At 34.7% G+C, this 27,790-nt stretch overlaps 1 protein-coding gene across 3 annotated transcripts; it reads right to left on the reverse strand.

Moving 5' to 3' along the window:
- Positions 1-109: 109 nt before the first annotated feature.
- On the reverse strand, positions 110-27,780 carry LOC110715087 (arginine biosynthesis bifunctional protein ArgJ, chloroplastic-like). 3 transcript variants are annotated; one of them, XM_021893668.1, is made up of 18 exons: positions 27,684-27,780; positions 13,380-13,457; positions 13,077-13,217; positions 12,613-12,736; positions 11,886-11,959; positions 11,496-11,540; positions 11,274-11,324; positions 11,089-11,157; positions 10,849-10,907; positions 10,608-10,677; positions 6,830-6,910; positions 6,665-6,751; positions 5,396-5,518; positions 4,817-4,879; positions 2,231-2,308; positions 1,996-2,141; positions 1,602-1,672; positions 110-548 (listed from the first exon to the last, which is right to left on the reverse strand). In XM_021893668.1, the coding sequence occupies exons 2-18, from the start codon at positions 13,434-13,436 to the stop codon at positions 466-468; spliced, it is 1,422 nt and encodes a 473-aa protein (XP_021749360.1). In that variant the 5' UTR covers positions 13,437-13,457; positions 27,684-27,780; the 3' UTR covers positions 110-465. The 3 variants fall into 3 exon arrangements, with proteins under 3 accessions (XP_021749360.1, XP_021749359.1, XP_021749361.1); XM_021893667.1 differs by lacking the exon at positions 27,684-27,780 and adding an exon at positions 13,872-14,004; XM_021893669.1 differs by lacking the exons at positions 13,380-13,457; positions 27,684-27,780 and adding an exon at positions 13,872-13,992.
- Between the last annotated feature and the right edge of the window lie 10 nt (positions 27,781-27,790).

A 27,790-nucleotide genomic window follows, 5' to 3' on the forward strand; every position in this document is an offset into this window, starting at 1 on the left:
CATGTGTCATTTTAATGTTCGTTATAAAAATTTATTATTAAGTGTTTTTTTTTTTTTTTTAATAGAACAGATCTGATCAAATTACTTGATTCAGATTCGTCGCTTGTCATCAGCTGAAAGGAAAGATGAATTCACACTGAACTCAATGGTTTAATTGACAAAAAATTTAAGGCCGAGGGTTGACAATGAAAATCAATCAAGCCAAGATGATGCAAGGCTCAGGTGATATTCGACCAAGACGAGGCACATGACATAATAGGTGCTAAATGATGCATCATTGATACAAAACAATCACGAGTTGAACATAAACAATCCTAAAAACTGACATATTACCCTCTATTACATCAATGAACATACATACACAAGCAAGATAAGAAAGGTTGCGCTTTTAGATACCCAAGGGTAACTGCCTTTAGTATGGGGTAGATTGGCAGAAATTGCAGTTCATTTCCGTTGATAATGATCTTATGTGGTGTACTCTGCGTTTATCTTGACATAGTCATAGCTCAGGTCACAGCCCCATGCTTTCCCCTCTCCTGGCCCATCACCTATAGCAGAAAACACCAGAACAAGACGATTGATCATGAGTTGATGAGGAAAATGTGACAATAACAACTACATATAAGTTCATAAGCTATGAGGAGCACGTGTAAAATTCATGTGTTCACTGCCATAATGGAATTACCAAAGATTCAACTGCACCCTCGGAGCATTAGCTCATCAGCTCGGCAGAAATATAATAGCTAAGGGCAAGTTTAGATTGAGGGTATTGCATCAAAGAGGGGGCAATAACTTTCTAAAGTGTAGGTGGGTGATCGTAGTGGAAGAGGAGATGAGGATATGATGATGTGAGCTTGTGAATAGGGAAGAATGGGGCAATATTTATCCTCCTTTAGGGGTTAACCCCAATAGCTTTCCTCTTTCTTGCACCGCCATTTCAACTCATGTTCAGTGTTCTTAGTTTGTCTCCTATTCCAAGAATGAACAATGTTGGGAAGTGGGAATTTGGAAGGAAGGGAAGGGAGATGATTGATTATAGTGCAGTATCCTGAAAAGTTCAGTGAGCAAGGCAATGTTCTGAAAAGTTGTCCCCTTCAAAAGTCAAAACCTTCTACCTCATGATGCCTAACAATATAGAGTATATGCTACGTCTACCATAGTTTTCTTATAGTTTTATCTCACCCGGTCATCACATAGACACATACTGCACTCCAGTTTCCAATCCCTTGTCATTACAACGCAGATGCGACTAGAGCCAATGACATGATCTATATAGTATATACTACTGTAGTACTGCTTAATTAACTACGTACATCAATAACTTGAATGAACTCCAGAATTACAGTGGCTAGAACCCTTCCAACACTGAGTCATGTGAAGTGATGCCCCATAAAGCCCAAAAGGATGGAATTGAATATCAAACCTTGATCTCAACTTTATGACACCAAAGATATATCCAAATTTGTAATCTACTGTCAGTGTTTAATCAGAGGGAACAGGAATAGCTACGATATTTCCTTCCCTCGAACCACCAATTTAATTTCATGAAAATAAAAAGAGTCGCGTGCAAATTTAGATAGATGCTCTGATGCTCAACTTACCCACTGAGATGCGTATTTCAACAGTACCATGTGTCTCCCCAGCTCTCTGAAGGTAACTGCTGGCAGCCGCCCTGGAGAATTAGCCAAACTGAAATTAGTCAGCTGATAATAACGATGTTACATTAGGGAAGAATAAAAAGCACCCAACTCAAATTAGCCTTATTATTTAATGACTAAGGATTTCAAATTCAAAATCTTTGATACAAAACCATAATTTCTAAAAACGTTTGAATCAGATGAAATAGCACTTGCCACACTGACTGAAATAACAGTCAGAATATTGTACGAAGTATATTCTTTACTTTAATTCAAGGCTGAAGGATGCTAAAACAGATTTCTTTCAAGTGATTCTGCTGCTCTCACAATAAGGCTCGAAAAATAATTATGTCCATACCGATCAAATGGAAGGGGCTGTCCACCATCCATAAGCAGAATGTCTCCGAGTGATATTTGAAGTTTGCTTAAGTTGAAAGGGACTGTTGCATAGCCAGTAGCACAGGCAATACGTCCCCAGTTCGGATCTCGTCCGTACACAGCAGCCTTGAAGCATAGGTAAAACAGACTAGGTAAGGTAAAGCTTGATTAATAGAGACATGAATTTAGTATGCAAGACGTGACAGATATATTACCTTGACAAGAGAAGAAGATGCTACAGAGCGTGCAACTTTTGCAGCTTCAGCCTCATCACTGGTACCTTTTACATATACCTGCAGGCATATTTAAAATAATATTTAAAAACTTGTGCTATCAGTGTATTACAAGCTGCAAAATAAAGAATCTAATGATCTTATTATGCAGTGCAAATTAACCATATTACCCACACAGTCTTGAAGGAGAGGGGGAGGAGGGGGGGGTGGAGCAAGGGAATGTTAGTAAGGTGTAACACACTTCCAAAAGCAGCATAGGATTGGAACAGACTGAGTCAATTATAAGAAGATAAAAGACTAAGTGAATCTTTTACTAAATGCGGTCATTGCACTAAATCACAAGGGCTCCATAGATCGACTTTATTAAGGAACCTTATAGCTTGATCCTCTGTCTTATACTCTCTACTTGATAAAATCCAATCATTGCCCATCTCCAATGAAACTTCCACCCTTGTTCCTCCAAAGCACATATAATTATCAGCATACCCTTCAACCACAGGATGGTTGTGATGGAAGCTATGGCTCACAGGATAGTAGAGAATAGAGATACTTGTCCTGTCATCCATATGTGTAAAGTGATCTGCAAATGGAAAGAAATCTAGCGAGCGATGGATCAAGACCAACTCACCCTTAAAAGGTAAATTCATAACCTGGGTTTTCTTTTAGGGGTTAAGTTCAGTTAGTACACTATTTTCTGATTTGACTGGACGACAAGTGAATTTTGTTAAGAATTAGGTGGTACTGCGAACAGAGGTATAAGAGAGTGTTGAGATTACTGACAATGGTCAACTACGGTCAAATACAAGCAAATCTCACAAAGAAACTCAAAGAATGTATTTGGTTATAGGGTGAAAAGCGTCAACTATAGACTTACAAAAGATATGGCAGTGTACAGATATTGGAACCCCACGGAACCAGCCTTGGAGAGGGTTTCAGAAAAAACTAGATGCATAAAATCTTACAGTTCGGGACACATGAGGTGAGAGTATTCCCAAGGGAGCATACAGTGTACTTGAGGCTTTTGTACTCATCAGTCCAGGAACCTGTAAGGATGATGGTAGTATTCATGCAGGTATTTGCCCCAGAGATTGGATACTCAATATAACTGGTCTGATCTCTGGTTCCACAACAAAATAGTACAAGATATGGGGCATACTTTTTCTAATAGCTTTCACCACTTGCAAAATGACCATGTTAAAAATGATGGAGACAAGAGTAAGCTGGTAACAAGACTGCAATTCTTCTAGGGTTGACACATTTGCTACTCGGGTACCATGTCTTGAATGCTTTCACAGTATGAAATCAAGTAGAAAACCCCATGTTTAAGATTGAAAGGCTTTACTTTGGAATAATCAATCAAAAGGCCGAGGCCAAGGTAAAGGCTAGTTTGTAAAAACTTTTCCAATTTTCTAGGTGGACTGAACAAGCTGGCTTTCATCGTGTGACTAAATCAATCAATCAAAGCCTTAATCCCATAAATAGGGTCGGCTAAATGAACCAAATTTGATAATTCCGTGTAATCATCGACAAAGATCCTCCTCCTCTATCCCTTACGATCCAATGCCTCATCCTCATACAAATCCAAAAACTTCATATCCTTCTTAACTCCTTCCAACCAAGTCATTTTCTGTCCCCTTCTCCCCCATTTAACCGCTCCATGGTCCATACTTCCACTCTTCGTAACGGTGCACCCTCGGGTCTCCGGCTTACATGCCCAAACCAACGCAGACGATTTTCCTTTAGCTTGTCTGCAGTGCCTGCCATACCTACCTTCTTGCGAATAGCCTTGTTTCTGATTCTACTTATTATAGTGTTCCCGCACATCCACCTTAACATTCGCATTTCCGTAACCTCCATCTTTTTAATGTGCCCCTTCTTATAAGCCCAACATTATGTACCATAAAGCAACACCGATCTTATGGTAGTCTTGTAGAATTTTCCCAACCACTCTGACTTAATCCTGTGGGCCATGCCTTGATTAATGTCACCATTTTTCTGACCCAAGATATTCAAAGCATTTACTCACGGTCAAGTCCTTTCCATCCAAATTCACCACATCATTGCTTGTCCCCCTCTGAGTACCAAAGCGGCATACCAAATATTCAGTCTTACTCCGACTTAGCTTAAACCCTCTAGATTCCAATCTTTGCCTCCATTGCTCCAACTTGGCATTAACTCTATCTTTAGTTTCATCCACCAAACGATATCATCCGCAAACAACATACACCATGGGACTTCATCATGAATTGGTCTAGTTACTTCATCTAGAACCATGATGATTCAAGGGAGCTCGTGAGAGGAACTTCCAGGAGCCAATTATATAAGCATGGGATCTTTGTCGTGGCTTTGACATGGATTCCATTTGCTTCATCTAAGAAACTGCTCAAGATTCTATATCTACTACAAAATATCAAGCTTATACAAGAACAGTAAAATAACCCACAAAAATAGATTAAAATGAGAAATCAAAAGTATCTTCCATTGGTTTCCATAGCTCCACCTCCATCTACACTTTCTCAAGGTTCTATCACTTATCAAAAATTCAAAATGTACAGTAAAAGAGCAGACCTCGATTAGACAGGTTGCTCCTTCTCCATCCCAAGCAATCGACTTTGCAAGACCTTGCATTACCTGATAAAGAAAATATGTTCATATCAAATGACAACTGCTATGGAGTAAAACATAACTAAACATTCAGAGTCAAAAGCGGTTTTTCTTGATGCTGCCAGTTTATCTCATTTTATTGTCCAGAAAAAATTTCTTTGATTTCTTGAGTATTAATTAAAAAAAAAAATGCTACAAAAGTTCAATTTTTTTCAATGATGATTAACTCTAAAAAAGCTTTCAAGAATAATGAAGCAAGTTGTAAATAAAAGGGATCAAGAGCCGCAAGCATATTAAGGACAAAGATATCAACCAAAATTCACATGTTTACATGATCCTTAATAAAACAACTTACAAAGAGAAAATAACAAGTTTGGCTGTTGAAAAAAAGGTGGGTAGGGGAAACAAAACAAAAGATGTTTTGTATTGAAATTGGAAGCGTGGAGCATCAATTATATTAGACAGCTCTTAATACGCAGAGATTTGAAGACATTTCATTTTTAGTATACATAATAAAAAATAATATAGTGGAAGTTCTCATACAGCATCAAGGCATGACTGAAGTTGTGATGCTTCAGGATCATTCAGGTTTGATATCCTTGACGCACCAGAAAGCCCACTAGCCAAAGCAATAACAGTGTCATTGGTACTAGTATCCCCATCTACCTGCAATTCATGTAAACTTTTCACAGGCCTGGAGCATGTGGTATAAATCACAAGTATAATGAAACATATATCACTATACTTCACTAAGCATGTTTACAGCACAACAAGAAATGAGTATGCATCCCTACATTGAACTTAAGAGTAAATGATGTATAGACAATGCATTATGCAGAAGCATGCCAGTCAAAGCATGTCTTCCTAATACAAGAAATCTGCCCCATCAAAGATTTATAGTCAAGGCTTTTGAAGAATGCCTGAAGCTTATGAAGATCATCTTTCTATAACTTTCATTTCTTGTTAATACCCTCAAAGAGTCCTATCACAAACCCATTACTAGCATTTCAGCTTTCAGCCACAAGTAATGTCTTTCAGAAAACATATGTAGGAGCAGAACACCTTTTCTCAATGAGTAGATTGTTGAACAAATTGAGAGATTGCCAAGGAGAAAGAGCTCTTTTAGATTTACTGAAGAACAAGTTTGGTCCCTTGCAAACTGAGGCATTTATTTTAAGCCAAAGCAAAACTCTCATGTGGCTGATAAAGCTTAGATGGATCAGACATCACATTTGTAACCATATATGGAATTTTAATTGGTTTGGAGTAAATCAAATGCAATTCCATTCAATACCCATTTAATGAAGTCAGTAAAGTAAGTCTGAAAATGGAATGGAATGAAAGACAAGTTTTTATTTGGAATTAAATTAAAACTTTCAGTTAAATATTTGTATAAGAACTTTGACTCATAAAAATTGTTATAATTTGGTGCATGAGATATATAATTTTTCAGTTATTCTCTTAGGGTGTCCATGTAAACAAATGATTAGCGAACTCGTTTTTGTTGTGTAGTAGTATGAATAGGTATTTCTTGTCTGTATTTTTGCAGGGTTTCCATATTCAAATTCACCATCAAAAGGGAGACATTTAGTTTGTAGTGCTCCAAATATTAGCAAGCAATCATAGAAGATAAAAAGATATGGCAATGTGAAACGTGAGATGAGAAGACCAGGGTTAATAACTATTTTCTGGTAAACTCTTCAAGGGAAAAAAAGAACAAAGGATAATTCATTCATTAATGAAGAATTGAAGAGATGCTCAATCTCTTTACAAAAACACAGGCCACATATTAAAGACAACGTTGCAACTAACCGTAATTTGGTTAAAACTTCGACTAACAGCAACCTGCACCATCTTCCTCCAAACGTCACTGTCAACTACAGCATCAGTTGTAATAACCTGAAAGTCATATCGTAGCTTAAATGCAAAGTACAATTTGAAAGAAAAAACATACAAGAGCATCCAGATAATACATACCCCAAGCATAGTTGCCATATTGGGGTGGATCATCCCTGAACCTTTAGCCATGCCTCCAACTCGGATACTAGTCTCTCCAACCTTAAATATCCATTTATTGGAATTAATTAGGAAAGAAACATTAATCAAAGAGAGGAATAGTTAGGGTAAATGAGATTATCAAAATTTCATGCATAACCAACTGACAGAAGAAAAGTATGGTTGGCAGTAGAGGTGGTTATTGGACAGGGTACTCCAATGATAATAGGGTCAGGGTCAAGCTTATAGGGCTTTTAATGGACAGGGCTATTAATGGACAGGGCCCTTATTGGATAGGATCAATATAGGGCCAACATGTTTTTCCAATTTAGTTGATAAAAAAAATACATAATGTAAAAATAATTATATAGATTAATTTGTATTCATTTGTATTTAATAATGGCTTTGTCCAATATTTATTTTAATTGATATTTTGTAGGCCCGTCCATTATCGACCCGCGGCCCGCATTGTCCCGACCCTATATTGACCCTATAAAATGTGACCCTCTTTGACCCTGACCCGCAACCGACCTGCACCGACCCTGACCCGACCCCGCCCAATAACCAGGTCTAGTTGGCAGTAAGTTGATATGCAAAAATGGTTACCAACTCCGCATACAATGTTGAGAAAACCCCTATTGGGCAATTTTCAACTTTTGAATTACAATGGACTACATAAATGGTCTCTATGAAGTAAGAGGCCTATGAGTTGCCCCAGTCTCTTCACAATTAGCAAAGAATGGCTAAAAGTTTTGCAATTGTGTAAGTTGATTTCCTACATTGAAAACTCCCCAACCTCCCTCTAGATAAGAGCCTAGTAAGAAGCATTGGACTAATGCTACAGTATGGTATATATATTATATAAGAGGCAGAGAAGTTCATCATAGAAAGGAGGAAGCTATTTTGAAGCATTTTGAATCGCATTAGTCACTGATGACTGATCCTAAAATTCCCATGCTCCACCCAGAAATAAAATCAATAAAAAAAATAAATAAATATAAAAAAAACATTAGTGTGTTAACATAGCATCATCTGCTGCACATTACAGATTACAAGACACATCTTAGTTTGATGAACATGTACAAGAAAATGTAACTTTTAGAAATCTAAAATAACACATAGCAATAAACTATGGTCTACGAAAAATATTCGAGATAATTGGTCCTGCATTGCTAGACACAATCTAAGAAGAAATCTCTAAATCTCAGGCTTTACTTCCTTTGATCAGTACAATGATTCTCAACCCAGTAAAAGCTCTCTACTCCTCCCACTCCTGAAAACAAGAAATCTCTTACTCCATATTTGTTTTATTTAACTTCCAATCGACATATACACATTAAGAGTAAGACCACATCTTACTCACAAGATATTCCTCATTACCATACCTACTCTTTCCTCCTGTTCTTTTGCATCACTCTTTCCTCCTAAAACATAATAGCCCATCAGCCCCTCTTGGCCATGCCTTTAGAGTCAAAACATATTCACTAGTAATCAAGATGGAACTACGAGCACATGTGTCGTTAACATTTTTAAGTGATCCACAAAAGCCATACCCGGAAGTGGCTTAAGTGCTTGACTAGCTCCTGATGTTAGGTTGAGCAGCCTTGAGCCATGTTTTCCCTAATTTACTTCATATGTGCCTAGTGAACAACTAAGAAGCATAAAATGCCACGTGTTATCCCCTACAAATTGGCCCTTGAATGTATCTAACTTTTGCAGTGATATCAAAGAAGTATAATTGAGAATAGAGGAAACACAAGGGGTAAAGAAGCATATCACTTGAAGTATTTCTCAGCTTCATGTAAACCGACATCCAAGTATTAATTCTAGTTGCCTATCTGAATATTCCTAGAGTATCCAAGACATCCTAAAATTTACATAATATGACTCCCAATTGCAATAGGACGATGCAACCATACAAGTTCTGCACAACTTATACTTCCTAACAAAGCCATTTGGATATACTCAAAGGCACTGATAGTGGTTTCACAAAGATACAATGGAATATTGGAATCCCTTGGATATTCTAAAGAAATCCTTATGAATATCCCCTAGAATGTCCCAAAGATATCTCCATAAAACCTCTTTAATATGTTGGAAGTGCCCCAGAAATATACCCTTAAAAGTCCTTCATAAGTGAGGAATATTCCTTGTTTGATTACGTAGTAAATCAATCAGATCTAGCTTCATATTCATAGTAAGTGCTTAAACACCTTTTGGATATATCCAATATGTGAATCACGTATTTCTAGGTAGAGGAAGTTTTAGGCATACTTATTCCTAGCCATATGTTTGAAACTATGGGGATGGCCATGCCTAAGAACTACGACATCGTTTAGCTTGTGACGGGTTACAATAGTGACATACCCATGAAAAGGCATGTTCATAAGTAAGGCTCCGTTCACTTCGCCTTATTTTTGCTAAACTAAAATTATTTTTACTGGACTGAAATTAATTTTGTTGAACTTAAATTATTTTTAGTGAACTCAAATTATTTTTACTGAACTTAAATTAATTTTACTGATGTGAACTTTTTTTTACCGATCATTAATTTTTTAAGGTTAAGTAAACAGGGCCTAACATAATAAAGATACAAGTGAAGATTAGTTACTTGAATTCTTTGAGAGATTGAATAAGGCTGGAAAAATATTGACCTTAATAGGACCAAATAAACCTTATAACTGTTATAAGTTCTAAGTGAAAAGAATTGGAACCTAAGAGGAAAAAGGCACACAAAGGATATTAATTACTTCCTCCGTTCTGTTAATATTGCAACAAGGAGGAAATTACGCATCTCAAAACACATTTTATATGCTAAATATCTATAATTGTGTAAGAGTAAAAATTATAAAAAGTTGATATTGTGAAAGTATTAAATGAGACGAATCCAACAAGATCCCACTTGGCTATATTTTGCTTAACGTATAACTCATATTATATGGTCAAACAAGGGTGATGAATAGTGCAAAGAGTCCATTGTTGCAATATTAATAGAACGGAGGAAGTATAACACAAGAGCTTCAAATTTTTGCTCCAACACTTTACAAACACCACTTGAAAGATTTAGACTTCTTAGAACTTGTAGTTTCCAACTTCAATTCGATGTAAATACCATCGAGTTTACAATTATTTTTATTTTTTTTAGTAAATAAACAAATCTCATGGTCGCTAGACTGAAAGAAGTGTCTTTAGTACTTAACTTTCAGCTATGTAGATCTAAAACAGTCTGGCTTATGATACGGCTAGTGCAGTAATCCTATCTATAAATAAGAATGTCATTTATTCAACTTGCACAACCCTCCAAACCCTTTATCCTGAATTTCTGTGTAGTGCACAGTCTGCGGCTTTGCGCACTCCTTTATTTTATAAAATATATATATATATATATATATATATATATATATATATATATATATATATATATATTAGAACAAAACCATTAACTTCCCATAACTTTCGCTGTTACTGTCAACATTTTTACTTTGCAAACTTGATATATCCTGTGCATTAGCACAGGAGCATTCGGAAGAAAAAAAAACATCTTGTAAAACAGAACTACAAATAGAGGATTAACTTTGTACATTTGGTTAATAAACCAGCAAATATCAAATTGCTGTAAGCAAACAAACAAACCAAGGCCATCATGCTATTACGCAGAAGTGAGAAACAATGCTACATTTGCTAGCTGTTCAACACTCTAACCGAGACCAATATTATAAAAGTCACACAGGTGATGAAGGACAGATAAAATATTACATACCTTGGATTCAATGGCAACACTTTTCCTCACAAGATCAGTAGTCGTGATTGCAACTGCTGCAGAATCTGCCCTATAGATCCTCTACGTAAGTTTAAAAACATTTAAATAAAACAGAGGAAATGAAATTGCTAGTTGACGATAGGTGCAACGAGGATACATCAGAATCCTCTACAAGATTGGGCCTCATAACCATATGTCAACTTATCAACACAAGTTCTGAAAAGGAAACAAAAACACATACCCTTCAATCGTAGACGACAGAGAACCAACTAGCTTTGGCAGTGCCTCAAGAAGAGCTTTCTGCAATACCAAAAGCCAGACTAGCTATTATTACTTTCATAATAGATCACACTAATTACTTTGCATGAATAGGTCCAGCCAAACATATTGGGCTATCATGAGGTTTGTTAACATCTGCTTTGCAGTATAAACTTCAACAAGCAAACCAATAAAATTGTACCTAATTATTTTCTTTCCTTACCTTCTTAATCCTATGACCAATTACACCCGTTGATTCAATAAGTATTTCCTCCTGCCTTAATTGTAGCATCTGCAATCGTAGAAAAATATCATCAGAACTCAAAAGATATAAGCAGGAAACACATAAATTTTTTATAAGTACCATGACTAGTATCCTGCAATTGACTGAAGCATCTACTGACCTACCTCAGCCAAGGAACTTGCACATTCTATTACATCTTGGAATCCAGCATCCCCCTGGAATAAGAATTAAGAAAGTATTTAGCCATCACATATCTTATCCAATGCCCATTTTTGCAAATAAAGATGAATGAGTTAGAGATTTTTAATCATCGATCACAAAACAAAAGAATAACATATCAGTTTAAAGTCTGAATGCAGTGAGGACAAAGACTACAAAGTGCTTACCGTGGCTGCATTTGCTTGACCAGCGTTGATCAGTACTGCACGTGCCTAGCAAGGGAAAAAGTTAGGACATTAACTAAATGAATTGAGATGCACTCAAATGTAGAAATGTCAGTAAATATTGAAGGCTTCATAAGAAGATAATAGTGGATAAGTTCAATGGTAAAACAAGGTTATTTTTCCAGATAAGTTATTGAAACTAAAATCTAATCACGAGAAACATCAAATATTCAAGTGACAAACTTATAAGCCTTAAAGAAAGTAAAGCCCATAGCTCTTCAACTGGTTAGTTTATCCTAAATAAATAAAAAGAATAAATAAATAAATAAATAAAAAGGAAAAAAAAAAAAAGTCAACTAAAGGCCTAAGGCACCTGAAACAAAAGTTGCATACCGTTTTTGATTTCTCTAAAGCTTGTTTGCAATACACAACTGGTGCAGCAGCAACCACATTGGTAGTAAAAGCGCCTGAAAGCAAATAGATAGTAACCAGAAAATCAGTGACAGTCTTAGCCTCAAGAATACAGCCCAAGACAAAGAGTACGAAGCAGCTTTAGACTTTTCTTGTATCCTACAGATACTCTCATAGAAAATAATTGCCCAAATCACTCCACTAGAATAATATTCATGATAGCATCCTAAGAACTGAAAATTAATGATATTCTTTGAAAAAGAAAAAAAAAACAAAAAAGGTAGGGATCAGGCCTATCAGAACATAGTCTCAGCCCCTTTTTTTAAGATACAAGGCGTAGAGAAGCTCTAGAATAAAATGAAAGAGCTCGAATATCGGATGGGAAGAAGGTTGAGTTCAGTAACCAAAACATATCAGAATATAGAAACAGCCATGTCAATCACAGACCACATCTAAGTATCTAACCAAAAAAAACCAGTGCGATATGTCCATAGAGCGGCCAGGAACACCAGTTAATCTCATAAAGTTCCATGAGAGGCAACGCACAATGCTGGAAAATGATTCCTTAATCTTTATGTTTCCAGTACAAAGCACATGACAAACTCATCACAGGAAATTGCATCATCTCAGAAATTCACAAAGAAAAAGTACTGCAAACAACATAACATCATGGATATTACATGTAAGACTTGTAAGAAAGAAAAATCACCTGCAGATATAGCATCTACATCACAACTGACTAGGGCAAGGTCAGGTTTCTCTCCTTGGGCCCTCAAACCACCATAAATACCGGCAGCCTTGAATCCCTTTGCAGCTGTAACTCCCCCAGAAATCTACAAAAGAAACTAAACACTGAGATTTCAAGCTTTTCTTTCTTCATTTCAGTTATGGAAATAGAAGTCAGAATCTGTCTTGCTGTCCTTTCAACTCAATATTCAGGATCAGCATGACCTAATTCGCTAACCCCACTCCCCCCAGCCCTCCTCAAAAACTACGATTATAAACATGCAAATTGTACAATGAGACACTTAAGAACTTATAAAATAGTGAGATACTTTTGAACAAATAATATAAATAATAAACTGCGTTCATGTACCATTCCATGTGCTACAAATTAGATAAAATTGTTCAGGATAGACAAGAAAACACAAATATAATTCAGAAATCAGTAACCTGCTGCCACGGTCCTTCGGGGATAAGTATAGGAGCTGCAGGTATATAAATCGCTGCGAGTACGTCCTTCACCGCATCAGTAGCAACTGACGACATGGAGACTATTGTCAATTCCCTCCTAGACCCAGACGGTCTGCAAAACTGATTAAAACATGTATTTGAAATAAAATGATTCAGGGTAATCCAGACACCATACAAATATAATTTTCCTAACTGAGCAACTTAATTATTAGCTGACTATTATAATAATCTTACAATCAAGAAATTATCCAAACAAACAAATTCACAAAAACAATTGCAGACCTTTTTGTTGTTGAGTCCTGGAAGTTTGACAGAAATGTGATGGAAAAAAATCGACATTGTTGAACAAATTTGGACTTGCTGCATTTTCAGAAAATGTGCAAACTTTTAGGGTTTTTCATATTAAATTCAAAATCTATAATACTGGAAAAGTGGGGAATGCAAGAAAAATATTACTCCTCATTGTCTTAGAGCTAAACAACCCACAAATTGAGGAACTGGTACAACTCAACAATACAATAATCAACATACTAATTCATTCAATTTACTCACTAATTCACCAAACCCATTTGAATTAATCACCAAATTTGACATAATAAGGAGAAGACAATCCATATTAATTTATGTTTCATTATAAAGTTCAGAACTTTAAAATCCATTTGAAAAAAATCAACAACATAAGTTGCTATATATTAATTAATTAATTACTAATTCAAACAATTAACCCCATTTTAGTAGAACAAAAGGAAAAATAAAGGAAAGAGAGGATCATACTTGTAAACCGGTGGTGGAATATGAAAGATGACAGTTGCGGCAGTTGACACTGGCTGTAACTGTTAGGGTCAGGGTGAGAGCTCAGGGAAAAAGGCTGATTTGTGTTTTGTTTAATTTTTAGATAGGAGATGACAAGAGTGGCTACATGCAAGCTTTAAGTCTTGTAACTCCCTCTGACTATTTACTCCATAAGAGTTACAGTACTATTAATTTTTTTTTTTTTTTTTTTTTTTTTTGAGGGCAGTTACAGTACTAAATTAGATACGGTGCAATGCATAAATTTAACAAAATTTTTATAATTATCTACAAGTATAACATTTAGGCACCGTTCACTCAGTAAAAAATCAATAAAGTTAAAGAAAAAATGTTAGAAAATCAGTAAAAATAATTTCACTTCACTGAAATTGATTTCAGTTCAGTGAAATTAATTCAATTCAACAAAAATAATTCCAGTGCAGTAAAATAATTTTAATTCAATAAAAATCAGTTAACTTAGGGCTTGTTTAGCATCAGTTTTGGTTTTCAGTTTCCTTTTTTTTTTAAACCAAAAACAGGAAACAAGAAAAAGGTGTTTCCACTTTTCTGTTGTCAGTTTTCAACATTATCATAATTTTAATAAGTTTATATAATTTTTTATTCATTATGAGACTCATATCATATACTTTTAAAAAACAAAAAACCAAAAAACAGAAAACCACAGCAATGCCAAACGAACCCTTAAAGAATCAATATATTAGAAAAACAGTAAAAATAATTTCACTTCAGTAAAATTAATTTCAGTTCAATAAAATTAATTTTAGTTCAGTAAAAATAATTGGAAAATTCTACATAGTACTCCTGAGGTATTGACTATTCCACGTTGTACCCCGCCCTTTGAAAAGTTCCACACTGTAACCTCAAGGTTCCAAAAGTGATTAACTGTACCCCTGCCGTTATCCTTCCGTTACATGTTGTCGTTAGTAGGGCCCACTTTACACCTATTAAATTTTTTTCTCGATTTTTGTGCTAAAAAAGTCCCATTAAAGGTTTTAAGGGTCATTTTAGTCCTAAAGGGTCCAAATTGAGCTTGAATTTTGCAAAAAAAAAAAATTACGTAAAAGCCTCGTTTTGTGAATTTGAATTCTCATAGTTAAATTTAGAATTTATAAAACGGGGCTTTTACGTTACTTTTTTGCAAAATCCGAGCTCAATCTGGAACCTTTAAGATTAAAATCACCCCTAAAACCTTTAGTGGGACATTTTTTAGTACGAAAATAGAGAAAAATAAATAAATAGGTGTAAAGTGGGCCCCACTAATGGCAACAATTAACGGAGGGATAACAACAGGGGTACAGCTTAATCACTTTTGGGACCTTGAGGTTACAGCGTGGAACTTTTCAAAGGGAAGGGTACAACGTGGAATAGTCAATACCTTAGGGGTATGATGTAGAATTTCCCAAAATAATTTAAGTTCAACAAAATTAATTTCAGTTCAGCAAAAATAAGGTGAAGTGAACGGGACCTAATTTAAGTTCAGAAAAAATAATTTTAGTTTAGTAAAAAATAATTTCAATTTAATAAAATAATTCAGTTCGGCAAAAATAAGGTGAAGTGAACGGGACCTTAATAGTAACATAATAATTTACACAAAAGTGAGAGTTATGGTTTTTTTTCACATAAAAAAACCACTTAATCTTATACCTATACTTAACAAAGTTTAGTATCCATGCACTATCTCTTGATGACAACATTAAGTTAGTTCTGTAATAATTTACCAAAAGGAGAAAAAAAAAGAAAAAAAAAAGTGATAGGGAAATACAATTGTATAAAATACTTTTAGTGATTAAACTAAAATATAATAACAAATTACTATGTAGACTTGTCAATTAGGGTCGGGTCATGAGTCATATCGGATTTGATCGAATTACTTCAGGTTACGAGTCAAGAAATGTTCAACCCTTGCCCAAAGTTTTGGGTTCGGGTCAACCCAACGGGCTTTGAACATCTATTGAATTTAATTTATTTGTTGCTATTTTTCTTAATCTTTTTAATGTATTAAATCGAACATTTCCACCAACATTATTATTAGGCTTTGTTTACTTCACCTTATTTTTGCTGATCAAAATGAGCCTCGTGGACGGAAGAAAAAGGGACTCAAATTATTTTTACTGAAACAAAATTATATTTGCTGAAGTTAAATTATTTTTACTGAACTTAAATTAATTTTATTGAACTGAAATTATTTTTTACGATTTTCTATTATAATTTTACTTTAAGATAAGTGATCTTTACTGAACTGAACTTATTTTTACTGAACTGAAATTATTTTTACTGAACTGAACTTATTTTTACAGAACTGAAATTATTTTTACTGAACTGAAATTAATTTTATTGAACTGAACTTATTTTTACTGAACTGATTTTATTTTTACTTAATACTCACTCCTTTTTTTATTTGCATCACTTTCCATTTATGGATGTTTTTTTTTTAAATGCATCATTTCTATATTTGGTAACTTCATACTATATTTTATCGTTTCTCTCTCTTACTTTAAACCCCACTCAAATTATTTTATCATTTCTCTTTCTTCCATGGTCCCTACTTAAATAATTAAAAATATCTATCATTTCTCACATACTTTCTTTTTCATGATTCCCATCTTATTTTACAATAATAAATTTATTCACCTACTCGCAATATTATATTGCTCTCCTAAAACTTTGTGCAAAACCAGATGATGCAAATAAAAAAAATGAAAAAAAAAATGGAGGGAGCATTATTTTTTTAAGGTGAAGTGAACAGGACCTTAATCATTATGAGCATGTTCATATTTATTGAATTGAGCTGAATTGAACTGATTGGAGCTGAATTGAATTGAACTGATTGGAGCTGAACTGAACTGAACTGAACTTAGCTGAAATGAATATTTTATGAGAGAGGAAAATTGGGAGCTGAACTAAACTGAAATTAAGTAAATGTGAACAAGCCCTACATGCCTAATATAGTCAATTAGATGAAACAAGTTATATAAGGCATATCTAAAATATAGAGTAAGGTATGCATATTTGATGTATCCCAAAAAAATCTATGTTGAATGTTATTTACCAACATGATAGTGATGATACACAATTATTTACCATACTAGATTAACCCCTTGTGATGCACGGTTTTAAAATAAGAATTGAATTATAGACTTTTAACACGTACTGAAAGAGAATAACTTCCTCATTTTTCCTAACTAATTTCTAATTAAATATGAATATACAATTCCCGAAAGTACATAATTATCATATTTAATTAAGAAATTTCAATTTTTTTTAAATTATATTATTAACTATTATTAACAACTTGTAAATAACTAAATAACATAATATGTGTAAAAAAAAATTTAAATTTAAAAATTCAAATGGAATATATTTTCAAAGCTATATTAAATAGGGTCCTTAAAAAGGAAAAAAAATATGACATCATCCTTGCATTTTGGAGGGAAAAAAATAAATAAATAAGTGACATGTAGGCAATGATGACATCAGCAGTTGTTATTTAAGTATATATATATAGATATATACATTAAAGGGAAAAAAAAGTTAGAATATATTCATGAGATAATCTAATATATATATATATATAAAGGGAAGTTTTTTCCCGAGTTTTTAAGAGAGCCACGTAGGATCTAATTTTCTCAGCGCGCCATGTAGGATTATAAATCTTAGTAGTAGCCAATTAAATAAGAGATTATTAATTTCTTTTAGAATTAAATAATTTAAATGCCATGTAAGCAAAATTGGCGAATGAGATGTTTAAGTTTAAATTAATTAAATATTATATATTATCTTTTAATATTAGGAATTTTATCTAAATATATAACAAATTTTAGGCTCATAAATTAAAAAAATAAACATTATTTAAAAAAAATTAAACAAACCGTGCATTGCACGGGCTTCATCTAGTAGTTTGATATTTTGCACCTAAATTAATATAGAAAGATTTTAAATATTCGATATTTTGCTTTTTTTTTCTTTTTTTTTCTTTTATTTTTTATAAATTTGAGGCGATATTTTGCACCTAAAAGAGTAGTTTGGTGGTAGTTTTACAACACGATTATATTAATTTTCCTTAAATTACTAAATAAGATTCATATATATCAGTCGGGCCGTCTTGTGTGCGGCCGGCCACACCGTGTGGCCACTTAAAGTAACCCTATAACATTTATTAAGTAACCCCTATAATACCAATCAAGTAACCCCTATAACACTGAGTGAGTAACTCTATAACAATGATGAATTAACCCTTTAATACTGACCAAGTAACCCCCATTACACTAGCAAAGTAACCCCTATAACACTGATCGAGTTACTCTATAACAAGGACAAAGTAACCCCTTTAATACTAACCAAGTAACCCCCATTACACTATCAAAGTAACCCCTATAACACTGATTGAGTAACTCTATAACAAGGACGAAGTAACCCCTTTAATACTGATCAAGTAACCCCTATTCCACTAGCAAAGTAACCCCTACAGTGGCTGGCCAAACGGTGTGGCCAGCCACATATAAGACTTTGTGCATATATATATATATATATATATATATATATATATATATATATATATACCCGGGTTGTTTATTAAATTTTAAGATAAATTTTTAATCTATTTATCAAATTTTAAAATATATAATTTATATAAAATTAGTTAGGAATTAATGTATTTTTGTAACGATTTACTATAGACATGTAATGACTAATAATAATGTTGGTGGAAATGTTCAATATAATACATTAAAAAATTAAAAATTAGCAAAAAAAATAAATTAAATAAAATAAATGTTCAAAGCCTGTTGGGTTGACCCGAACCCAAAACTTTGGGCAATAGTTGAACCTTTTTTGACTCGTAACTTGAAGTGACCCGATCCGAGATGACTCATGACCCGACCCTAATTGACAGGTCTACATATATAGTAATAAAATTCCATTAGATTGTGAAGTATATTATTTTAACTCATTAGCTATAAAATGTTCTGTTGAAGTTTAGCTTTATATATTAGTTATATGATTTGTCGTTTAAATTTTCTATTAAAAAAAAGATTGTTGAAGGGAAAAAAACAACACTAGGTTATGACACGTGTCATTCTTGGTGTCTGTTTTAGACCTTTTAGTATTATGTTATTGATGATTAATTGATTGATGATAAACTTTTTAAGGTGGCCACTTTGCATTATTCTAGAATCTATATAGTTTAAAATTATATTTATATTACAACTTTTTTGTATGCGGCTGGTCACATGGTGCGACAGGGGTTACTTGTAGGGTGTTACTGGTTTTGTCAGGGGTTACTTGTATTCCGGGGTTACTTGTATGTGTGTTACTGGGTTTGTCAAGGGTTACTTGTATTCCGGGGTTACTTGTATGTGTGTTACTAGTTTTGGTCAGGGGTAGTTGTAGGGTGTTACTAGTTTTGGTATGGGGTTTTGGTCTGGAGTTACTTGTAGAAGTTACTTAGAATACAAGTAACCCCACAATACAACTAACCCCACGATACAAGTAACCTCATAATACAAGTAACACCCTACAAATAACTCATACAAGTTACCCCATACAAGTAATCTTAGAATACAAGTAACACCTTACAAGTAACCTCTGTCGCACCATGTGGCTTGCCGCATTGAAAAACCTTTGTATTTATATTAGGAAACTAGCTGAATTTTTTTTTTTTTTGGTGCTTAGAGAGCCACAAGGGTGGGGTGATGAGAATCAATCCCAGAATCACCTAGAATTGGTGGAGAGCTCTAACCACTTGAGATATCCCTCACTCTCAGTATTAAAATATAATACTTCCTCCGTTCTTTTTTACTTGACCCGCTTTGACTTTTACACTATTCACCACTCCTCCTTTGACCGTCTTTTGTGAATAATTTGTAAGAAAAAATATGTTCATGTTGGATATTTTGAATTCGTCTCAAGAAGTACTATATATATATATATATATTCAAGCTCGACCCTTGGAGTGTGCAGGGTGAGCAACTGCACAGGGCCCAAAACTTAATAGGGCCTCATATCAATTTTTAAGAATATAATATAAATAAGCTAGCATTGTTATTGATAATCTCCATAGGTAGCTCAATGGTTAGATACTAGAGAATATTTACAAGTGGTTCAAGATTAGATGATTATTGTGAGCATCACTCTTTATTTTTATTTTTTTTGGGTGACACAATTATAATTGGAATGGGAGCCCATTTATTATTAATCGCACAGGGCCTCCGTATACTTTGGGACGGCCCTGTATATATAACTTTTATAATTTTTTACTTATGGAGAATTAAAGTTATTAATCGTTGAAGTTTTGCATTGGCAAGCGTGATAAAAGAAACAGGTCAAGTAAAAAAGAACAGAGGAAGTAGGAAGCTAGCTGACACTTGTTTTTTTAGTGCTTACACTAGTGTTACGTGATTCGTGTACTAACAACCACTTATATTCGTTTTTTGTCGACCTCATGTCAATCTGGGTCGGGTTTGATGACTATCTCTATACAATCCTAGTCTAATCATATCATATCACTTATATGTAAAGCCAATCTCGCAGTCAGGTCACGAGACAACGACAATTGACATCCCAACTTTTTGTCAAGTGTCGAGCCACGTAGGCGGTAAATAGATATTATTGTGATTAAATTGGATAAATTTATTTAGAATTAAAAAAGTATCGTTTATTAACAATAAAATTTTCATTATAGCAATACACCACATATTATAATTAATATGAATATCTAATTAACAATAGAATTTTACTTCTATACGAATAACAACGTAAATATAAGATTTTTTTTTGTAAATAACCACCCTAAGATATACCCTGTGTTGAATTAACCACCCATTTTTTTAAAAAAATTAAAAAATACCACCCCTATTTTACAAAGTCAGTAGGTTTTACCACCCAACCTCTATTCCGGCTAGTTTCCCCCAATTTTTTGATTTAGGGTTTTTAAATAATAAATATATTAAAATTAGGGGTGAGCAAAGACCCAGGGTACCCGGTACCGGACCCGGAACCGGTTAGGATCCGCCGGGTCCGGACCCGGAACTGGTCCCACCGGTTCCGGGACCGGGTCCAAAATGTCGGACCCGGTTGTAACCGGTTCCGGGACCGGGTCCTAAAATTTCGGACCCGGTACCCACTGGGTACCCGGTTTAAACCAATTCCAGTTCCGGGTACCCGGTCCCGGATCCAGACAATCCGGGTACCCGGAACCGGAACCGAACAAAACCGAACCAAACTGAATTATAAGCCCAATCTGGCCCAAAACTAAATACCCTAGGTATATAATGAAAAAATAAAAAAACCCTAATTCCTCTAATCCTCTCACTACCTCTCACGCTCTCAGCCTTTCTCCACTCTTTCGTCCTCCCTCGTCTGACTGTCTCCTCTGAGTCTCCGACCACCGTCCAGTACACCAGGACACCAGGCGACCACCGTCAACGGTCCACCTGCTTCTCTCTCTCCTGTCTTCTCCTACTAATTAAGGTATGAAATATGCAATTTGCGAATTCAATTTGCGATTTTAATCGTTTCTCTACTTACTTGCTCTCTCCTGTCTTCTCCTACTAAAGTACTAAATACTAATCGTTGCTACTGCATGTTCAATTGTGAATTGCGATTTTAATTTGCGATTTTAACTTGCGATTTTACTTGCTACATTTTAATTTGTGAAGAATATGGCAATTGGTGATGCTAAAATTGATGAAGTGGTCGAAATACTTGAGTGATTGCTCTGTGCTGCTACTGCTGTGTTGATCTGCTGCTACTGGCCTACTGTTTTGATGTTCTGCTGGCTGCTGCTACTGTTCTGCTGTTCTGTTGCTACTGTTCTGCTGTTCTGTTGCTACTGCTTTGCTGCCTGCTGGATTGATCTATTCTGCTGGCTGCTGCTATTGTTCTGCTGTTCTGCTGGCTGTAATGTTGCTGAATGTTGATCATGTTATGTTTAACTTAAGTAGTTCTGTTAAAACTTGTTTAATTTGAGTTTGTATGGATTGATTGGTTTGATTTGATACTTTGTTAGTTTGTTATTTAAACTGAAAACTTAAGTTTGTATGATTTGGATTGGTTTGTAGACTTTGTACTTTGTATGAATTGGACTAAATTTGTTTGCTGTTATATTTGTTAATTTGCACTGCTTGCTGTGTTAGTGAGAATAGTGACTTAGTGTGTTGATTAATGAGGCCCAATTTGCAGATTAATGAGAATAGTACTTTGTGTAATGTTTATGTCTTATTAAAGTTTAATTTGTTCCTATTTCAGAACTATGAGCAATACCGACAATTCGTCAGTCCCTATGGATGATGAAAGTGAGGTTGGAAACGAGAATGCAACAACCAAATCAACCAAGGTTGGTGACAAGAGGAAGTCTGAATACTGGAACCATTTTTGGGATTTTAGAGATCCAGTAACCAAAAAAATTGTTCAAGTCAAATGCAAATATTGTGAGAAAATGCTAACAGGTAATACTAATAATGGAACTTCTTCATTAAAGAAACACCTTGGTGCATGTTCAAAATACCCTCCAAATGTAGACAAAAAGCAAAAACTCATTTCTGTTTACAAGTCTCCTGAATCTGATGCTACTATAGTCTCTAATTGGAAATTTGATGAAACTGCTTGTAGACTTGGTTTGGCAAGAATGGTTATTGTTGATGAACAACCATTTTCTATTGTTGAGCGTGAAGGTTTTAGGTATTTTTGTAGTGTTGCTGTACCTCAATTTCATATACCTTCACGTTTTACAGTTGCAAGAGATGTGAAGAATATATTTGTTTGTGAAAGTGGAAAATTAAAGAAATTAATTGGGTGTTTGAAATCGAGAGTGTCACTAACAACTGATTGTTGGACCTCCATTCAAAATTTTAATTATCTTTGTTTGACTGCTCATTTTATTGATGATAATTGGAAGTTGCATAAAAGAATTTTAAATTTTCAATTAATGGATAGTCATAAAGGTAAGGAAATTGGAAAAGTTGTGGAGGCATGTATTCTTAAATGGGAGATTGAGGATCGATTGTTTTCTTTAACTGTTGATAATGCTAGTTCAAATGATGTGGCGGTTGGATATTTGAAAACACATTTTCATGATAAACTTGTTTTGGAGGGTTCATTTTTTCATATGAGATGTGCTTGTCATGTTCTAAATTTGATTGTGAAAGATGGTTTATCTAGTGTGAAGTCTTCGATTGCTCGAATTCGTGCTGCTGTTAGATATGTGAGGAGTTCACCTTCTAGAGCTAAATTGTTTGCACACTCTTCTATGTTGGTTAAAGTTTCTTGTAAAGGTTCAGTTTGTCTTGATGTGGCAACTAGATGGAATTCTACCTTTCTCATGCTTGAAACCGCATTGAAATTTGAAAAAGCTTTTAATAGGTTTGCGGAAGATGATCCTGATTTTAGTAGGGAACTCAAGGATGGAGTACCTACACAAGAAGATTGGGTAAATGCTAAAGTGTTGTCTTTGTGTTTGAAATTATTTTATGAGTCTACAAAGAAAATGTCGGGTAGTTTATATGTTACTACAAACTTGTATTTTCACGAGGTTTTGGAGGTGTTAAGTTGTTTGATAGAATGGGAAAACTCTACAAATATGGATATTCGTATTATGGGTAGACAAATGAGGGAAAAGTTTGATAAGTATTATGGGGATCTCGGTAAAACTAATATCATGATGTTAGTTGCGGTTGTTTTAGATCCTCGATATAAGCTTAGGTTTTTGAAGTATTCTTTTAAAAAACTTTATCCTAACGACTTTGCCAAAGTCGATGTTATTTGTGACAATTTGTATGACAATGTTCAGAAGTTATTTAACCATTATGATGCTATTATTGCTTCTTCCTCTTCCAAGAATAATCGTAATATTAATGTTGCCAATGTGGATAATGGTTCTGAAAACTTGAGCTCTTCAAATAGTGAGCAAATGAAAAAGTTTTATGATGATTTTGATGAGGAAGAAAGTGATTTTATTGTTGAAAAAAGTGAATTGGATTATTATCTTGAAGAAGCTCGGGAGAGAAGGGTTGAAGGGGAAATGTTTGATATTTTGGGTTGGTGGAAAGAAAAAAGTGACAAATACAAAGTATTGTCAACATTGGCTAAGGACATTTTGGCTATACCAATTTCTACGGTTTCTAGTGAATCCGCATTTAGTACATCGGGTCGCATACTTGATCAATTTCGTAGTAGTTTGGGGCCAAATATGGTGGAAGCTTTAGTTTGTACTCAAGATTGGTTAAGGGCGTCAAATGTATGCATTGATATTGAGCGCTTCCTTGAGGATGTTCAAAAATATGAAGAAGGTAATACACTAATACTTCTATTATTTTGTATATTTATCTATTTTATTTCTCTAAGTTTATTACTTATATTGTTTACTGTTTTTTTTAGAATTGGATGGTAGTGACACTGGCATCACACAAGTTAATGAATTTGTTGGAAATAATTGATGTGACAAAGGTTTGTATAATTGTATTCTTAATTATATTGTATGAAAAGATATCAAATGACAAATATTCTAAGGACATTTTGGCTTTTGTTTATAGGGAATTTGTGCTTCCTTGTTGGCTGCTGCCTCTTTGCTTTGTTGTCTGCTGTATGCTGTCTTTCTCCGTTGCTTAGATGGTTGCTGACTTGCTGCTGGTCTTGTTGCTGGCTGATGGTGTGCTCAGCTGCTGCCTGCTGATGGTGTGCTCAGCTGCTGCCTGTTGCTGCCCTTCCTTTTCTTCCCTTTTTTTTTCTGAACTTTTATTTAAGTAGTTGTTTTGGTTATGTTTGGATGTTTGGACTTTGCAGCATTGTTGAAGTTTGTTGTACTGATATTTTAGGTTGTTGAATTGGTACTTTTTGGCTTATTAGTTTGTAATATTTGTATTTTGAAATATTTGTATTTTGCTAGCCTCCAAAACTAATTTAGGGATATTATTATGTTAATATAACTAGCCTGCAAAATTCCATTATATATAATAATATATTATATAACAATTATAAAGAAAAAAACAGTATTTTACTACGTTGAATAATACCGGGTACCCGGTCTTGGAACCGGTTCCTACCGGGTCCGGGACCAGTTCCAAAAAATTTGGATCCGGTATTAACCGGTTCCGGGACCAGTTCCAATTCTTGGGACCCGGTTATAACCGGTTCCGGATCCGGGTATTACAAATATGACCGGGTACCCGGTCTTGCTCACCCCTAAATTTAAAATAAAATTAAAACTCATCCATGACACCTCCAAGAGGCGGCAACACTGCCACCGCCGGCACCCCTCCTTTTTGTGTCTCCATTTCCGGCATCCCCTCCTTTTCGTCCTTGTTTTCGGCCCCTTTCCTTTACCTCTCAACAATTTTGGCCTCCTTCCTTGGTTTAGGATAGTTTCGGGGTTAGGGCTCAGGTGAGGGTTGGAGTTCGGGCAAATAGGGGATTTCTGGCTATGGAGAGTGGGCTAGCATTTCGATTTCAGGCAAAGGGATGGGAATTTCAGGTGAGGGATGAGTTACGGGCTTCAGGCGAGGGTGGGGACAGCGATTGGTGCTTCTTCTGGGGTTCAACAAGCCTGCTGCGAGTTTCAGGCGGTAGTCAAGGTGGAGGCTGGGTTGAGTTTGGTTTGTCGGCAGTAGGGGAAGAATGGCTGCTGGCGGGGAGGTTATGCTGGACGCTGGCAGTGAATGGGGAGTGGGCGGCGCTGTCTAATTTTGGTAGTCCAGTAAGAAGTTGGTTTGGGTGGGGTTGGTTGTCCTAGTGGCAGGAGAAGGGGAGGTGTGGCTGCCATTTTTTTTTAAACAAATGATTTTCTTTAAATTTGTTTTTTAGACCCATAAGGTGGTGACACGTGGACGATCAGTCAGAAAACATGCCGGATTATAGGAGGGGTGGTGAAACCTACTGATTTTCTAAAATAGGGGTGGTAAATTTTAATTTCAAAAAAATTGGGTGGTTAGTTCAACATAGGGTACAATTTGGGGTGGTTATTTACAAAAAAATCCTAAATTTAATTATAAATATGGCCATGTATCATTGAATTTTTTAAAAAATCTCGCAGCCAGGCCACGAGACATCAACACTTTTTTTTTCCAGTTTTTCGCCAACTTTCGAGTCACATATGTGACAAATATGTATTATTGTGATACAAATGATTAGGGGTGAGGATATCGGGTACTCGGTCAAATAATTTTTAGGACTCGGACCCGGAATTGGTTGGTACTGGGTCCTAAAATTCGAAATTAGAATTGGAACCACTTCAATCGGGTCCTAAACTTTAGGTATTGGAATTGGAACCGCCGGGTACCGGGTTCGGTTCCGGGTACCCACTTATGTAAATAATTATTAATTTTTAATACAAATTTAATACTTAATTTGATCCATTTTCATTTTCACTTATGTACTGGGTCCGTTTAGTACTTATATTTATATGTGAATTATTGCATGAGCTATTTTATTTAGGTTAGATATTAATAATATTTTTTATTTATTTTACTAACTAGATACATCTAACATATTTTTTCTTTTCTTAAAAAAGTATATTAAGTTTAATATATATTGGGTAATCGGGTACCCAACCGATTCCGGGTCCAAAAATTGGAAATTGGAATTGGAGCCGGTAGCAACCGGTTCCTAAATTTATTACCCGGAATTGGAACCGCCGGGTCCAATTCCAAATCCGGACCGACCGGTTCCAGTTCCAATTCCGGGTACCCGGAATTTTTGCTCACCCCTACATATGAAGCTAATTAAGTAATTTTTGGATAGATTTTTAAAAATGTTGTATAGTGTTTTATTATCCAAAGGTTTTTAAATGTGGCAGGCCACATGGTGCAGCAGGGGTTACTTGTAGGTGTTATTTGTATTTTGGGTTACTTGTTACTCGTGAGTAACCCCTACAAGTAACCCCAGACCAAACCCACATACCAAACCAGTAACACCTAACCAAAACCAATAAGACCATACATGTAACCCCAGAATACACTACACAAGTAATACCTTGACCAGAACCAATAATATAACACCCTATACAAGCTTACCCCAAAATACAAGTAACACACAGGGTTATGTGTTACTTATAGGTGTTCTTTCATTTTAGGGTTACTTGTAGGGGTTACTCATAATACAAGTAACCCCAGACCAAATCCCCATCCCAAATCAGTAACACCTGACCAAAATCAGTAAGGCCATACAAGTAACCACAGAATACAGCACCTACAAGTAACACCCTGACCAAAACCAATAACACTATATAAGTAACCCCATAATACAAATAACACCTACAAGTAACTACAAGTAACCCATGTCACACTATGTGGCCAGCGACATACAAAAATTTATATTTATTATCACTATACTTTTAATATTTAATATATACAAAATAACTCATAACTTTTAATAAATATCTTATAACTCGATTTTGTTTTCATTATATAAAATTTGTTTCAAAAAGTTATTTAAAATAAGATTTATCTATAATATATTTAATTTAGTTAGTTAAAAAAATAATGGAAAATCTGTAAAAATAAGTGTTAATTAGTAAAAATAATTTTAATATGATAAAAACACTTTTAATTCTGTAAAAATAATTTAAATTCAATAACAATAATTTCAAGTCATGCAATATTGACATCCTAACCGTTTTACATGTCATATAACATAACAAGAAGAAAAAAAAATATCATTGAAGATGAACAAGTTATACATGTGTGCATACATACATAGTCTAATCACATCATAAACATCAATGAAAACAACTAAAGCATACACAAATCTAATAAATTAGAGAGGAAAAAAAAGGATAAAACTACTTACTGATAATAGTAGAATAATTAAGAACTTCCAAGCAGAGCTGAAAAACGAAAGAGAAACAGAGGATATAAGTGTAGTGCAAAGTGCCAAAGTGTATGAATGTAAGAATA

Source organism: Chenopodium quinoa, unplaced genomic scaffold, assembly GCF_001683475.1.
Source record: "Chenopodium quinoa cultivar QQ74 unplaced genomic scaffold, ASM168347v1, whole genome shotgun sequence".
Lineage (NCBI taxonomy): Eukaryota > Viridiplantae > Streptophyta > Magnoliopsida > Caryophyllales > Amaranthaceae > Chenopodium > Chenopodium quinoa.